The 14,968-nt window shown below is 37.7% G+C and overlaps 1 protein-coding gene and 1 long non-coding RNA gene across 2 annotated transcripts; both read left to right on the top strand.

The window, feature by feature from the left end:
- The first annotated feature begins 260 nt into the window (after positions 1–260).
- LOC119085055 lies at positions 261–7,029 on the top strand. The gene is made up of 10 exons (XR_005089219.1): positions 261–323; positions 382–438; positions 2,860–2,913; positions 2,976–3,144; positions 3,205–3,258; positions 3,324–3,377; positions 4,533–4,586; positions 4,647–4,700; positions 6,845–6,898; positions 6,976–7,029. It is a non-coding gene; the product is annotated as an uncharacterized LOC119085055 (long non-coding RNA).
- A 318-nt stretch (positions 7,030–7,347) lies between these two features.
- LOC119085500 (uncharacterized PE-PGRS family protein PE_PGRS46-like) lies at positions 7,348–11,957 on the top strand. The gene is made up of 23 exons (XM_037195916.1): positions 7,348–7,359; positions 7,444–7,497; positions 7,555–7,608; positions 7,667–7,720; positions 7,793–7,846; positions 7,911–7,964; positions 8,028–8,081; positions 8,142–8,195; positions 8,262–8,315; positions 8,376–8,429; positions 8,496–8,549; positions 8,611–8,664; positions 8,734–8,787; positions 8,855–8,908; positions 8,975–9,028; positions 9,091–9,144; positions 9,209–9,262; positions 10,814–10,867; positions 10,927–10,980; positions 11,046–11,099; positions 11,165–11,272; positions 11,346–11,396; positions 11,457–11,957. The coding sequence occupies exons 1-23, from the start codon at positions 7,348–7,350 to the stop codon at positions 11,955–11,957; spliced, it is 1,698 nt and encodes a 565-aa protein (XP_037051811.1).
- Positions 11,958–14,968: the final 3,011 nt, after the last annotated feature.

Genomic DNA, 14,968 nt, shown 5'->3' with positions numbered 1-14,968 from the left:
TAACCAGAACTTGTCAAACTGCGACAACCGAAACTATCTTTTATTGAAAGCTAACACCCAAATTTATGCTATTCATAAAAGCATCCATGCCTCTTAAGGTAGGTGTGGAAAATGTTTGCAATTATTATTTGCTATTTTTTGGCAAGGTCTAATATTGAAGCAGCTGGTCATAGAATAAATATCTTGCGGTCTGCGACGTAGCAAAAATTTTACTATAAAATGATGTCAATTCGGTAGCTCCCAGTTACATTCTCTTTGTTATTGAGACGAATAGCATAATGAAGCTTTCTGCCGTGATTTTCTTGGCCGTTTTCGGGATCCAAGTAATGAAAAACTTTTAACGATCAACTGTTCATTCTCAATTTAAATTTAAATTCGCAGAGCATTGGAGCACGAGTTATCGATGGGGACTACAATCAATTGGCACTCGCTGCAGGTGTAAGCATCTTAACGAAGAAATTATAGATTTTCAATTTTCCAATATTTTCACTGTTATACAAGATCCGTTCGGCTAGCTTTCCCTTGCCAATTGGTCAAGCTTAGCTAAAAGTTGCAAATTGACTAATTAGTTTCAGTGAGTGTTCCATATAGTTCGTGTGAAAAATGTGTTACGTCGAAGATAGAGAACTCAGTGAAGTGTTTTCTTTTATCGATTAAAAAAACTGAGTTGTGATCATTGATAGTGCCGTTGTTACTATTTTTAACGACCAAGTTTAGTAGTAGTTTAGTATGAGTGGGTGGGGCGAACCCCTGCACCTAAGCCTCCAGTGGGCCTGTTGTGCTTTAACGACCAAAATGAGAAATGCTATTCAACGCACTTATAATTCTAATTTCGAAACTTTACTAGGGAGGTAATATGGCTCTTCCGCCCCTAGGGAAGATCCTTTACCGCGCTCGTAAGGTAAAACCCAATAGTTTGTTATCTCGTATCATGATGTGTATAGTACTTCGGGCTGAAGCCCTCGGATAATTTTACTCATCTAGATACGAGATACCAAATTGCATTGCAAGCATATGACCAGTATTATTATCGGGTCTATTACTTCCATTGATCAAAGTATTTTCAATCGACTGATTTCAAATCTTGTACTTCAATTGTTTTAACACGCATTTTACTTTATCAAGGACCATATTACCCAGAGCTTGCCCCTTTTTTTGTCGTCGTTGACTGAAATTATAGCCCACATTTGTACGTTTGGTATTTTATTTTTGACGATATCTCTGTACAAAAAACCCTTTTCAATAAAATTCCGACCTTTATTTCAGTTTTTGAAAATGCCGATAAACGTTTCTCAGAGTTGTTCAAACTGACATAACCAACTGTATCGAGGAATCTCGCGCAGAGCGAGATTCTTACTGTAGAGTGCGAAATTCGCGACGATACATTTTTTTTTAAATCTTCGTAATCGGTGAAATTCATGAAATTGACAATTGGAACTGAAGCTAGCTCAAAAGCAGAAAAGTTTCTTTTATGTACAGCAGTGCGATCAAAGCAGTGTGTAAAGTAAATGGTTTTTCACTAATGCGTAAATTGGCATTTGTAAATAATGAGGATCCCATTGCTGCAGATAAAATCATGTTGCGAATACGTAAGAAAATGGAAATTGTTACATTACTAAATACGAAAAACCTAGGCGCTGGTAGGTATTTCAAGACAGGGTTCCATTTTCTACAAATTTTTACCGCTAAGATATACACTATGCGATGGCTACATAGCGTTCAAAAGTAGAGAAAAAGTTGTCATTTTCGTCCATTCCAATGAGAAATAATTATTTACATGTCAAGTGATAAAAAGTTAAAAAAAAGAGTTTTAGCGTGAATTTTGTCGATCCGAGGCGAGGCGGAGGTCAATATACACACTAAAACTAGACCTTTCAACTTTTTATCTCAAGTTATGTAATGGATTTTATCACATACGCGCGGTGTTCGGATGTCAAAATTACTTAACTAGAAGAATAATTCAAAAATTACACTTCAGGTCTATGTTGTTGTCTCGTTTTCGCTTATGTAATAAAATAGAGTACACACTTGTCACTATCAGTCTCGGCAAGCCTCGACTTCTTCGTGACAAGTGTGTAATATATATTACATGCTTTGCTTTTCCAACCTAAACCATTTTTTTCCCTGGGTGTGTAACAAGCCATTTTCGACCCTAGGGAAAACAAAAGCAAAATATCGATTTTTCGATAACGAATCGATAATTATCGAATTTCGATATTTTGATTATTATTCAATTATTGATAATGATATATATGATGAATCGATTATCGATAATTCCTTTCGATTGATAATATCGATAATTATGCCTCATCAAAGTGAAGGTATTGCATGCAATAATGCATGCAATTCGGCGTAAAATGTTTGTAAGAATCGTGTCAGCCATGACAGTCATTTAGAAAGAATTACATTTTCGAATTTTACACTTCATTAGGCATACCTTCGTTTTGACACTAACTTGATTTCGACACGAATTGTAAAATAGCAACGCAGTGCTCAAAATTAGGTAAAACTGAAAATTGCTATAGTATCGTGCTCAAAAGGACGACTTGTATACCAAATGCTGCGAGTTACGTTTGAGTTTTAACAGCAAATCTATTACGTGGTTAAGGCTTGATTCCCACTTACAGAAAAAACCACTCCGTTTAGCTAAACCACGTCTCTCTTATATTGTTCTATTGTAAACGGGGAGAAAACGAAGTGTGTTTTTCGTAAGTGGAAATCAATACTAAGTTTTATGAAGCATTTGAAACATTAATTCTAAATTTATTGTAACTTCCCCGTAACTCTGAATGGACCAAGTTTCCTTCCGTTTTATCTGCAATCAACGGTAACAATTCACAAAACTTTCTCTATTTGTAGTCCACCGGTAACACTGTGCATGGTGATTTAAGTCAAGTGGGATTGTTTGCTTCGGTAAGAGTACACAAATAAAGGAAATTTTTAATTTTTGTATTCAACGCAAGAACGGTTTTTAGGCGTATGAAAACGATATCGATGATGATCTTTACCAAACAGCCATTTTCACATCAGTGAGTATAGAAATGATCTAAAAGAAAAACGAATCATTTAACTTCACATTCGTATTATTATGCCCATAACAACGACATTGGAGATGATCTACGACAATTAGGAGGACTTAATAGTGTAAGTATTCCGATAACGATGTCTAATACTGCAATCACTACAACCTGAAATCACTTTTAGGCTTCTAACAACCATGTCGGAGGAGATTTAAGTCAAATCGGTGTAATTAGCACAGTGAGTACCGAAAATGCTTGAAGAAAGAAGCCAAACCAAAATTCAAATTTTTCTTTGTTTTATAGTTGAACGACAACGTAATTGAAGAAGATGCTTTCCAAGCGGGAGGTTTACAACTCGTAAGTATTTATATAACTGAATGTACCAGAAAGGGTACACAAATTAAGACGCAGGGCCTATTTTAAGGAAATTAAATTTTCAAAAATTCTCAAATTTTTCCATCGCTTTTCGTCATTTCATCTAAAAACACAACAGATTGCATCGTAAATGTTGTTTTTACTGCCTTTTTAGTTGTTTTTCGTGTCTTTGAGCTTAACTGATTACTTCGGAACGAGATCTAACAGAAAACAAAATTTTTAAATTTTAAGAATTTTTGTGAAATTTGTGAAATTTTGGAAATTTTTGGAAATTAAATTCCTTAAAATAGGCCCTGGTTAAGAGGCATCGGTGCTTTGCTGAAAAGCATACATTAGGGCGATTTTTAAGTACTGGATTTTAGTTTACTTTTGATAATATCTTTCCATCTGAATCCTTTTTCAAAAATGTACGACCGCAATTCCGACCATGAATGAGTACGCTTTCAACAGAAAATACATTTGGTTGTAGAAGTTTGGCCGGCTCTGAGAAATGTGAGCAGTTTATGAAAACTTCGTTAAGGCCAGGTTATGGTCCGATATATCGCACATATGTCAGGACGCATAACCTGGCCTTAAACTGCTCACTTTTCTCAGAGCTGGTCATACGACTACAACCAAATGTATTTTCTGTTGAAAGCGTACTCATTCATGGTCGGAATTGCGGTCGTACATTTTTGAAAAAGGATTCAGATGGAAAGATATCAACAAAAATGAAATATAAGGCACACAAATGTAGGCTACAATTTTAGCTATGTACCGGTGCACTTAAATTGATATGGTACAAATTATAATGAGTCTGTGCCATTCTCCCCAATAAATCATTGGGACATGAATCCTTCTGTTCATGTTAATATTTCTTGATGAGTATGTCAATTACCTACTGAAAACTCGTAATTTCCGTTTAATTTGCATTCACCCAGTGAATTCTCAATCAACTCAAATCACCTGCAATTTTTGGGAATTTCGATTCTCTCAATGAATTCTAGATCCTATTGAAAGCCTGCTGCTGAATCTACAAATTCAATCGCTTCGTAATGTTGTACCATTATAACAGACCAGTTCCTCTGCAAACGTAGCATCACGTTTCTGAATGTCATTTGACCCGACAAAATACAAAATAATTTTAATGTTTTTCAGTCAAACAACAACGATATCTATGGAGATTTCACCACAATTGGTGTCGGCAATCTTGTGAGTACATAACTACCGATAGATGAAAAAAATGATTTTGACCTGAAACCAATTTTTTAGGGTTTCGGCAACTGGGTCGGAGGAGATTACTTCTCAGGAGGAGTGGGCAACATCGTAAGTACCAGTCAGTTATGAGTAACCTTAACCGTCGTTGACTTCTATCTACGAAACGTTGAATACAGTTTTGAATTTTTATTGACATCAATTTTTCGAGAGTTGTCCCTTTGTTGCATGTCTGACACAATCTGTTCAATTTTTCTAATTGGCGGGTCTCGTTACTTCAAATCTTTATTTCTCTTCTTGAATTGAATCAGAAAATTACTTTTTCGATGAATGAATCGAAATTTAAGTCATATCATAGCACCGCTTCTAGCATTAACATAGACAATATTTGGTGGCAGATGGTATCAGAATTTTCTCTTCTAACGTATATACCAAAACTTGACACAACTAAAACCATTTCAAAAATAGCTATATATTTGGCACCTGTCGACTATTATCATGCGTTGATCTTAACGTTGACATTCAGTATTGTTCGAATTATTCCAGCCAATGAATTTGGTGATCGCGTGACAAAATTACATTACAAGATTACATGTAGCGAACCATGGGTACTTGAAACAAGGATTCTTTCTTGAATCTAGAGTTTTCAGAAGTGTCTTTTTCACGGTGCGCCGCAAGAAAAATACTTGTCAGAATTTGGAAGCTAGGAAAGTATAATCGAGTTTACTTTGTAGTTGGAAATCCAGCGGAAATGAAAATTATGAAAACCATTTCCTCACCTCGCTCGTTCTGGCTACAAAATTTACGCTCGAAAAGTAATTTTCCAGTTTTCTTCCATTGATGTTAAGAGCGCTCACCTCTTGGCCATTTTCTAGCCTACATTTGTGCGCAAAAATATTCGTTTTTTGATGATTTCTCTGAACCAAAATCTTTTTTTGAAAAAGTGAAACCATTAAAACATGCAAAAATGTGTTACTTTTAAGGGAAGAATTGGTTTACGATGCCGTGTGTAATTGATGGAATTCGAAGCAGACGGTAAGGGCAAAGTGTTTGCCTATGTTCATAGATAACGAATCAGCAATAAAAATTGTGTCTGTCCGTCCGTCCGTCCTTCTGTCACGTCAATATCTTGAGTAAATCAAATCCGATTTTTTCCCTGAAATATAGTCGAAATAGTGAGGCTAAGTTCGAAGATGGGCAATTTTGGGTCGACCCCTCCCGAGCTGGGGCCCCATAACTGATTTAACGTTTTCCGAAGATATCTGCGGCCATTCAAAGGCTAAACATGTAAGTGATACGTCAAATAAAAGGTATTTACAATACCGATCGACAAAAAAAAAGTTTATGGAAATCGGATGACCGACTCGTGAGTTAGACCCCTTGGAGTGAACTAGGTACAGGGTGGCAAGCCGTTTTTGCTTGTAGGTTGGCCAAATTTGAACGGATTTCGATGGATTTTGCTTTATTAGATAGGTATTGACCGTACCAATCAGGGAAAAAAAGTTCATGGAATTCGGTTTACAGAAGCGTGAGCTAGGTCTCTTGGAGTGAGCTTATATGTGGCTACTCGGCCGTACAGTGAACGTGGTGTTTTTTGTTAATATATCGAGTAAACTTTGACCGAATTTCATGAATTTTTTTTTGTTTGAAAGGTATTATTGAATGTAAAGCAGCTGTACTAATTTCCACCTCCTAACAAAATGGCCGTCGGCCGCCATTTTGGATTTTTGTAAAAACAATAGAAATAGGTGAAAATGATACTTACAAAGTTACTGATCAGTGGGAAGTGATTGGTTATGTGTGTGGGGTGTTTCAAGCATCCCAAATATGGATATCTATTTATAAATATATACAGCTATATTGAGCTATATAACGGTGTAGATAGTTCTTTTGAGCTATATACTAGCATATTTATTCGTAAATTGTCTATTTATAGGTAAATATAGGTTAATATAGTACTGAGGAAATTGTAGGTCAATTTGAAATTTGTGTTACGTTTGAAAGGAACATCGTACGGGGCTTCGTAATTGCGCTATGCGCAATTTTTAAGACGTACAAATTTCATAAGAATTTTACTTTACCGACGTTTACGGGAAGAGTAGGGCTACGGACGAACTAGGGTCACGTGCGCAATAGATGTACGGGTTCGTACGGGGCTCAGTCGCAGCAAACGCTCCGACTGTTCTGACGGCTCGTTTTTAGATACAAAAGCAACTGCGAACTATTCATGGAATTTTTTTATCATTAATTTTCAGCAAGGCAACAATGTAGTTGAGGGAGATTTTACTGAATTGGGTGTCGGCAACATTGTAAGTATCTACAAATGACGAAAAGTTCCCGGTAAACATTTTCCTACTGATCGATTCACATTTTCCAAATTTTCTAGGCTTACGGCAACGATATTGGAGGAAATGTACTTCAAGCTGGAGTTGGTAACGCAGTGAGTACTGCTGCTATTGGCTGTATCTCTGACTTTACTAAACTGATTTAAAAAATTTGCAGCTTCTTGGTGGAACTGTTGGTGGAAACGTAGTGCAAGGTGGTGTAGGACAAGGCGTGAGTGCAACGGTTTAGTAATGTTGACCAAGTGTACTAAGCTTTAGATTACATTTTCAGGTCATTGGTACAGATATCTGCGGAGATTTAACACAGGGTGCTGTTGGACAGGGCGTGAGTGAAAATCAATAAGGAATGTTCGCCCACTTCTTTGTCCTAATTTGAATACATTTTCAGCTCATTGGAGGTAGTGTAGGTGGAGATGTCGTTCAAGGTGCTGTTGGTCAAGGAGTGAGTTCAAATCATGGAGAAATATTGACCGTGTGTAATGATTGTATTTTAACGGCAATTTGTTTAGATCATTGGTACAGATATCGGAGGAGACGTATACCAAGGAGCTGTTGGACAAGGAGTGAGTAGAAAGCATGGTTCACTGCATTCCTTATCCATAACCAAAATGTATTTCTAGATCATTGGTGGTAGTGTAGGTGGAGATGTTTTCCAAGGAGCTGTTGGTCAAGGAGTAAGTTCTCATCAATTCCGAAAGTGCATTGATTTACTAACCGTGACAAAATATTTAGATCATTGGTACAGATATCGGAGGATCAGTTTATCAAGGAGCTGTTGGCCAAGGAGTGAGTAAAAGGCACAATCAAAGACTTTATTGACACGAACACTTACCGATCCGAATAAATCTATAATTTCAGATTATTGGAGGCAGCGTAGGTGGAGATGTAGTCCAAGGTGCAGTTGGTCAAGGAGTGAGTCGATAAATCCAGTTAACACTGTTGATCATGTGTACTGACCATAAATTGACATTTTTAGATCATTGGCACAGATATCGGTGGTGACGTAACACAAGGAGCTGTCGGACAAGGAGTGAGTTGAAAGCTTAAAGAAACATTTCTTGATTTCCCATCCTTGACCAAAATACATTTTTAGATCATTGGAGGCAGTGTCGGTGGAGATGTTTTCCAAGGAGCTGTTGGCCAAGGAGTGAGTACAACTGTTGATTAATTTGTCGTGCCTGACTCACTTGGTGATTTACATTATTAGATCATTGGTACAGATATCGGTGGTGACGTAACTCAATTCGCTGTCGGACAAGGAGTGAGTTGAGATGAGGGAAATATATCAATTAAACGGACTTACATTCGGCTTCATTGAAATTTTCAGATTATTGGAGGTAGTGTCGGTGGAGATGTTTTCCAAGGAGCTGTTGGCCAAGGAGTAAGTACAACTGTTGTACAATTTGTCGTGCCTGACTGACTAGGTGATTTACATTCTTAGATCATTGGCACAGATATTGAAGGAGATGTAACTCAATTCGCTGTCGGACAAGGAGTGAGTTGAAATGAGGGAATTATATCAATCAAATGGACTTACATTCGGCTTCATTGAAATTTTCAGATTATTGGAGGTAGTGTTGGTGGAGATGTTTTCCAAGGAGCTGTTGGCCAAGGCGTACGTATCCAACGAATGTTGTTAACTATGCGCCACTTAATTATCGATTCAATGCTTTCAGATTGTTGGTACCGACATTGATGGGGACGTAACTCAGATCGGAGTTGGCTCAGGAGTAAGTATTTTCAACAATAGATACACTTCACTGACAGCAAAATATTGATAAAAAATTAAAAAAATTCAGATTGTTGGAGGCAGTGTAGGTGGAGATGTTGAACAATACGGAGTTGGGCAAGCAGTGAGTAAAGAGTCGAGAATGAATTATTAACTTAATATGCTGAGCTGGTTATGTCGTTAATTTTCAGGTCGTTGGCACCTGTGTCGAAGGAGACATAACACAAGCCGGAGTTGGTCAAGTAGTGAGTGATATCCAATACTAATGATGGGATATTGGCTATTCTAATGATATTCATTTCGATGATTAGGTTCTTGGAAGTGACGTCTATGGAGAAGTTAATCAATACGGCGTTGGCAATGTGGTGAGTACAATCAGACGCAACGAATATTTGAATTAAGCATACTGACGGCGTACCAATTTCAGGTCGCTTTCAGTGACACTTATGACGAAGTAAACCAATACGGTGCAGGCAATGCAGTGAGTACAAATGGAATGGAGTTACCTCAATTGATTGACTAATTGAATAAAAAACAATTTTCAGTTCGTTGGAGGTACTTTCCACGATGACGCATACCAATTTGGTGGAGCCAATGCAGTAAGTAAAGAAACAGATGAAACTGCGAAGGAATGATTGAGCTGGTTGTCCAGTTTTGTCCGTTTCATACGATTTTCGGTTTTTAACCATTTTTTAACTCGAACACTATATATATCACAAATACGACAAATTTTTGGAACGTCACGATATTCTCTTACCAGCCATATTAGCGTTGATTTCCGATTTTTCTTAGACTCTTTTCCAAGATGGTCGTCGTCCGCAGAGCTTAAATTCCTTTTGATATTTTCAGGCTGCATTCGCTACATTCAAAGATAATGTAGAACAAACAGGCATTGCTAATGCTGTAAGTACTCTACGATAGGGCGTATCAAATTTTTAGAATTTTAAGGGCCGCGATAGCCTGTGTGCGGAAAACGTAGATCATTGAAAACTAATTCCAGGCATATGGTTGATGGATCCGAAGGGGCCCGGGAAGAAGTCCCCCCGGACGACTTTAACTTTCAAATGGTCATAACTCGGAAAGTTGAGAGTATTTCTGAAAACAATGTTCTAGCAGGATGTAGAGCGTTAAAAACTCTACAAAACTGCCAAAGAAACCGATGGTCCAAAAGGTGTGTCTGTCGAGGTTTTCTAACATCGAAAGTTCGACATTTTCGTTTTTGACTTTTATTTCCTGAGAGACAAATTATTAAGTTTAGCTTTTGGCATGAGGTTGTAGAGGAGGTCGAGTACTACCAGTACACTAGGCATTGTCCCGGTCGGCGATCCATCCGAAACCACTTTTTCAACATTAATGAATGAACTTTTTAAGTGTACCCACGTCGCTCACGAAGCCAGTGCAGACACTGTAACCGGTGTTGCTGAGTCGAGGTAACCTTGGCCAGTAAGTGCACATAATATTCCATAACAGTAGCTGAACTCTTTTACAAAATATTTGGGATCTCGATGTAGCACATCCACGGTGAGCTTGAAAAAAAATTTATTCGACCTCTCGTGGACATGAAATGTGTTTAGTGGTTTTTGTAGAGGGCGGCACCACGAGTAAGAATAACATAACAAGAAAATATTTCGATGGGAAATTTTTTATCTAGATCGATTTTTCGTTTTTCTGTGCCCTGCAGTAAGCTTCGAAAACTGTTTGGACCCTACTGGTGACTTGTTTGATCACAAAAATATAGTTACTGTTTAGCCTGAGGTCGAAGCTTTACAGCGATACCAATCATGACATTCATGACTACCAACAAACATCTTTTATGAAGGAAAGTCATTCTGCTATGTCGATGTGAATTTTAAAGGCTGTATCATACGTGGATTACTTATATTTTCTCTTATAAATTATTTTTAGTTATTTTACATAATTTAAGGGGTTAATAAAAGGTCGAAAAGTTAAAGTTAAAGTCGTCCGGTGGGACTTCTTCCCGGGCACCTTCGGATCCAACAACCATATGCCTGGACTTAGTTTTCAATGATCTACGTTTTCCGCACACAGGCTATCGCGACCCTTAAAATTCTCAAAATTCGATACGCCCTACTCTACGATCAATCATGAAAAAACTCTTCAGAATTTGAAAATTATTTTGAATTTTGCAGTTCCTTGCAAACACTTTCGAAAGCGACAATTTGCAACAAGGTGGTGCTAATGCTGTAAGTTAGAAATTAGAAATTGAAGAAAATGTATTTTTCCTGACGATCCACGTTTTCAGGCTGCTTTCAATACATACTTGGGAGATGCCAACCAAGTTGGACTAGCCAATGCGGTAAGAATGAAATGAATTCCATTTTCGTTGAATTTTGTCCATTTAACAAAAAAAACAAATTTCAGGGCGCTTTCAACAAAATCGGAGGAAACTACAACCAAGAAGGAATCGTCAGTGCTGTAAGTTGATAAAAAGCTCTTAAGTTTGAAATGGTTCAGTTTCTAAATTTTATTCGATTTTGTAGGGTCTTGGTAACGAAGTTGAAGGAGACATCAACCGAGGTGGATTGGTCGGTTTAGGCGTTTTCGATTCGGCAGGCGGTAATATCAATAACAATTCACCTCTAGGCATTGTAAGTAAATATGACACTGAGATGACAAAATTCCACCCAAAATTTACATTCGAATCCGGAACTTTGTTCTCAGAATATTGGAAGTAAAGCAGGCGGAAATATCAACAACAAAGGATTGGGTATTGTAAGTTAAGAGTAGACATTATTGACGGGAAGTGGTGAGTAACGTTCGATGTTTTTGCAGAACATTCTAAGCCAAGGAGCTCAAGGAGGTCTTCTTGGTGGTATTATCAGCATTGATGGAGGAAATCCAGTCGAAGCGCTAGAATGTGGTACTGCAAGTGCATTCAAAGGTTTTGCCGCTACTAATGCAGGCATTAACGGTGCAAGCAAAGGTCTAACCAAAGGAGTTGGTGGAACGACCCAAGGTTTTCAGTATAGTTTCAAAGGCTTAGGAGAAGCTGCCAAAGGTGCTGGTACTGGTGCAACCAAGAGTGTTGGTGGTGTGGGACAGAGCATCGATGGCACCGCGAAGGGAATCGGAGGCACAACCTCAGGAATAACCCACACGGCAACTGCCACCACAACAATAGTCCAGGGCAGTGGTAAAGCTCCAGGTGTTGTCGGCGCTGTTGGACAAACTGGTGGTGGTTCTGTAAAAGGGGCAGCTGGCGGTGTTGGCAGCCTACTTGGTGGTCTAGGTGGTTCAGGTGGTGGATCCGGAGGTTGTGGATGCGGACACTAAACGACACGACAGTTTAATGTCTTAAAAAGTTTCCATAAAGGAAATTTCTTGCTCAAATTCGAGTGAGCATTATTAACTGGTACATTTTTCAAATTCATTTTGTAATCTTTCAAAGAAAATAAATTTTAGTGCAAACTAGAGTTACGCAGGTCATGTAAAACAGAACTTTTTTTAAGATGAAATAAATGAAATGAAATAAATTTTCTTTTGTAATTCGTTGCTTAATGAAATGAGTTTCTTTTACTGAATGTCCTGACAACACAAAAATCAGCTCATCTTCTTCTTTTTCAGCCTTTTTCTATCCACTGCTGGATGTAGGGCTCTCCAATTTCTTTCCATTTTGTACGATCCATTGCCATTTGCTGCCAGTTTGTACCTGCAATATTCTTAATTCCGTTTGTCCATCTCTCTGGTGGTCTACCTATAGCTCGTCTTTTATATGGTCGCCAGTTCATGATCTTTTTGGTCCAACGTTCGTCTGTCCTTCTTGCAATATGTCCCGCCCAGCTCCATTTCAGAGATGCTATTCTTTCCATGACATCAACGACCCTGGTTTGTTGTCGAATCCATTGATTCGTCATTCTGTCTCTGAGTGTTATTTCAAGCATACCCCGTTCCATGGCTCTTTGTGTCACTCTCAATTTATCTTCGGATGCTTTCGTTAAAGTTAACGTTTCTGCTCCATAAGTGAGCACTGGAAGGACGCAAGTGTCGAAAACTTTGCGTTTCAGACTATTTTGTCATTTTGTTTTTGAAAATTAGTCTGAGTCTTCCGAACGCTGCCCATGCAAGACCAATCCTACGTCTTATTTCTGCAGTTTGGTTGTCCAGACCTAACTTCAATTTATGTCCTAGATATACATAGCTGTCGACTCGTTCAATGACAGTGTCACCAATTTTGATTTCTCTATCGTCCCCGATGTTGGTCATGACTTTTGTTTTCGATAAGTTCATCTTGAGGCCAACTTTGCTTGTCTCTTCACTTAACTGTTGTAGCATAAGCTGAGCCTGAGATTCGCTGCTATCGGTACAATGTCATCAGCGAAGCGGAGATTGCTCAGGTACCCTCCATTTATCTTTATTCCCATTTTACTCCAGTTTAACTTCCTAAAAACACTCTGCAGAATCGCCGTGAATAATTTCGGTGAAATGGTGCCTTACACCTCGGCCAATTCTGAATTTCTCCGTGCTCTTATGAAAATCAGCAATTGAAGGTTTTTACACCTAGTACAAAAGGAACTTTTCGCCGAACAATGACCACGAATAATTTGCTAATTGCATAACAATTCTTATTCGAATTAAAATGAGACAAGACTCTAGAAAAATTACCACAAGTGGACTAATCTTCAGGAAAGAGAAGAAAAATGGTAAATAAGGCCAAATGGGTGTATTGTACTCAGTACTCACTAATGTTATATATGTATATTGAATATTCGCCAACTGTTACAGTTGACCTTCATGGTCTACTTAGCAGTCGGATAAGGGTCATTTTGAAGAATATTTTTTTATTTACGACACTCCACTAAACCATGTCTGTCTATAGGCCACTCCACCTTATTTGACTTGTTTGACTAAACACACTACGCCCTTAATTGAATATTATAATTATTGCTTAATCCCCTAATCACACTAACAGTTAAAGCACATTAAACAATTAGTATGGGTATCGCTGCAAAATACACCGATATTTAAATGTAAACCATGTAAACCAACAAATTATATACCGATTACCGATAAGCTGTTTTCATCTTTGGTCAGACAGAAATTCCAAATTCATTGGTAATCCGTACCACTGAAATGAATAAATATTTTTATTCGGTAAAAATCAATTCATTTTGATTTACTTGCCAACTGGAATCGTTAGCCTTTCATCATCAATCTATCCATTCATTTGCAATTCTGAGAGAAACCGTGATTTTGTCGAACATATGAATTCTGTTTTCGATTTTGCGCATTAACGTTACCATTTGGCATATGGCTGAGCGAAAGAAGTGAAATAACACGACCTCACCTGCTGTCTATGTATGAGTGTAGTAGGTTGGTGTGTATAGTTATGTGTTGTTCTTTGACTATAGAGACAACGGGGATATTTTATAACCAAACGACGACGATGAATGTTGAATGGAAGGTAAGTCGATTTCTATGATTGTGTGTGAGCAATTGTACAGACTGTATTGGAATTGATTCATAAATGGACTGAGTCATCTGTTGTCGACAACAAAGATAAAATCAAGCAATGAGCTCTGGCGTGTGTTTTCTTGTACGGGAAAATTAATGTAACATCCAACGAAGTAATACGATTTTGCATCCATCTGCTGGAAATATTTCGATCAAAAGAAGTAATAGATTCAATTATTATGCTGATCATTATGTCCTAAGACTTGATCCAGAGAATAAGTTTAAATTGATCATCAAGTCGTACACCGTAAAACATAGAACCTCAAATCTGAGACAACAAAAACGTACAATTTAATAGGTTTGTTCCAAGTAACTGTAAAACCGAATTTTCACTGGAATTTTCATATAAATATCGACGATGTTCTGTCTCTATGGATAAACTTTGACAGTAATTTGACAATTTCTATGGCCTTGAAACAGAAACGTACAATATGTGAAATTATAATTATTTCTTGTATCGCGTAAGTGTTAAAGCTCACTGTTTTACACGAAAACCATTCAAATGTTAATCAAACGTGAACAAAGTACCTTCTCATTTTCACTGTACATATTTTCAGGATGTCCACATGACCCTGTGGATGATTTTTGACGTTTTGAATAACCTTTGAGTTGATCTGCGTTGGTAACTTTGATAATATTAATAGATGTCGCTCCTTTGTCTTTCATCAACTAAACATGTATTTGCGGTACGAATTAATAGGCCCAGTCCATCCGCAAAGAAATCTCACTTTTCCTGTTTCTATTGCTCGCAACAATATGTATAAACTACCACAATTACAAATAATCCGATATGTTTCTACATCTCTCGAAATGGTATGTTTATTGGTGAGTGT

The sequence above is a fragment of the Bradysia coprophila genome, unplaced genomic scaffold (assembly GCF_014529535.1).
Source record: "Bradysia coprophila strain Holo2 unplaced genomic scaffold, BU_Bcop_v1 contig_94, whole genome shotgun sequence".
In the NCBI taxonomy this organism is placed as follows: Eukaryota; Metazoa; Arthropoda; class Insecta; order Diptera; family Sciaridae; genus Bradysia; species Bradysia coprophila.
This window is presented reverse-complemented; position numbering and strand designations above follow the sequence as displayed.

What these genes read in the sequence shown, in the direction of transcription:
- LOC119085500 (XM_037195916.1), top strand. An exon ending in AAGGAGCTGTTGGTCAAGGA is followed by an intron (nt 7,609 to 7,666) that starts GTAAGTTCTCAT and finishes CAAAATATTTAG; the next exon opens with ATCATTGGTACAGATATCGG. An exon ending in AAGGTGCAGTTGGTCAAGGA is followed by an intron (nt 7,847 to 7,910) that starts GTGAGTCGATAA and finishes TGACATTTTTAG; the next exon opens with ATCATTGGCACAGATATCGG.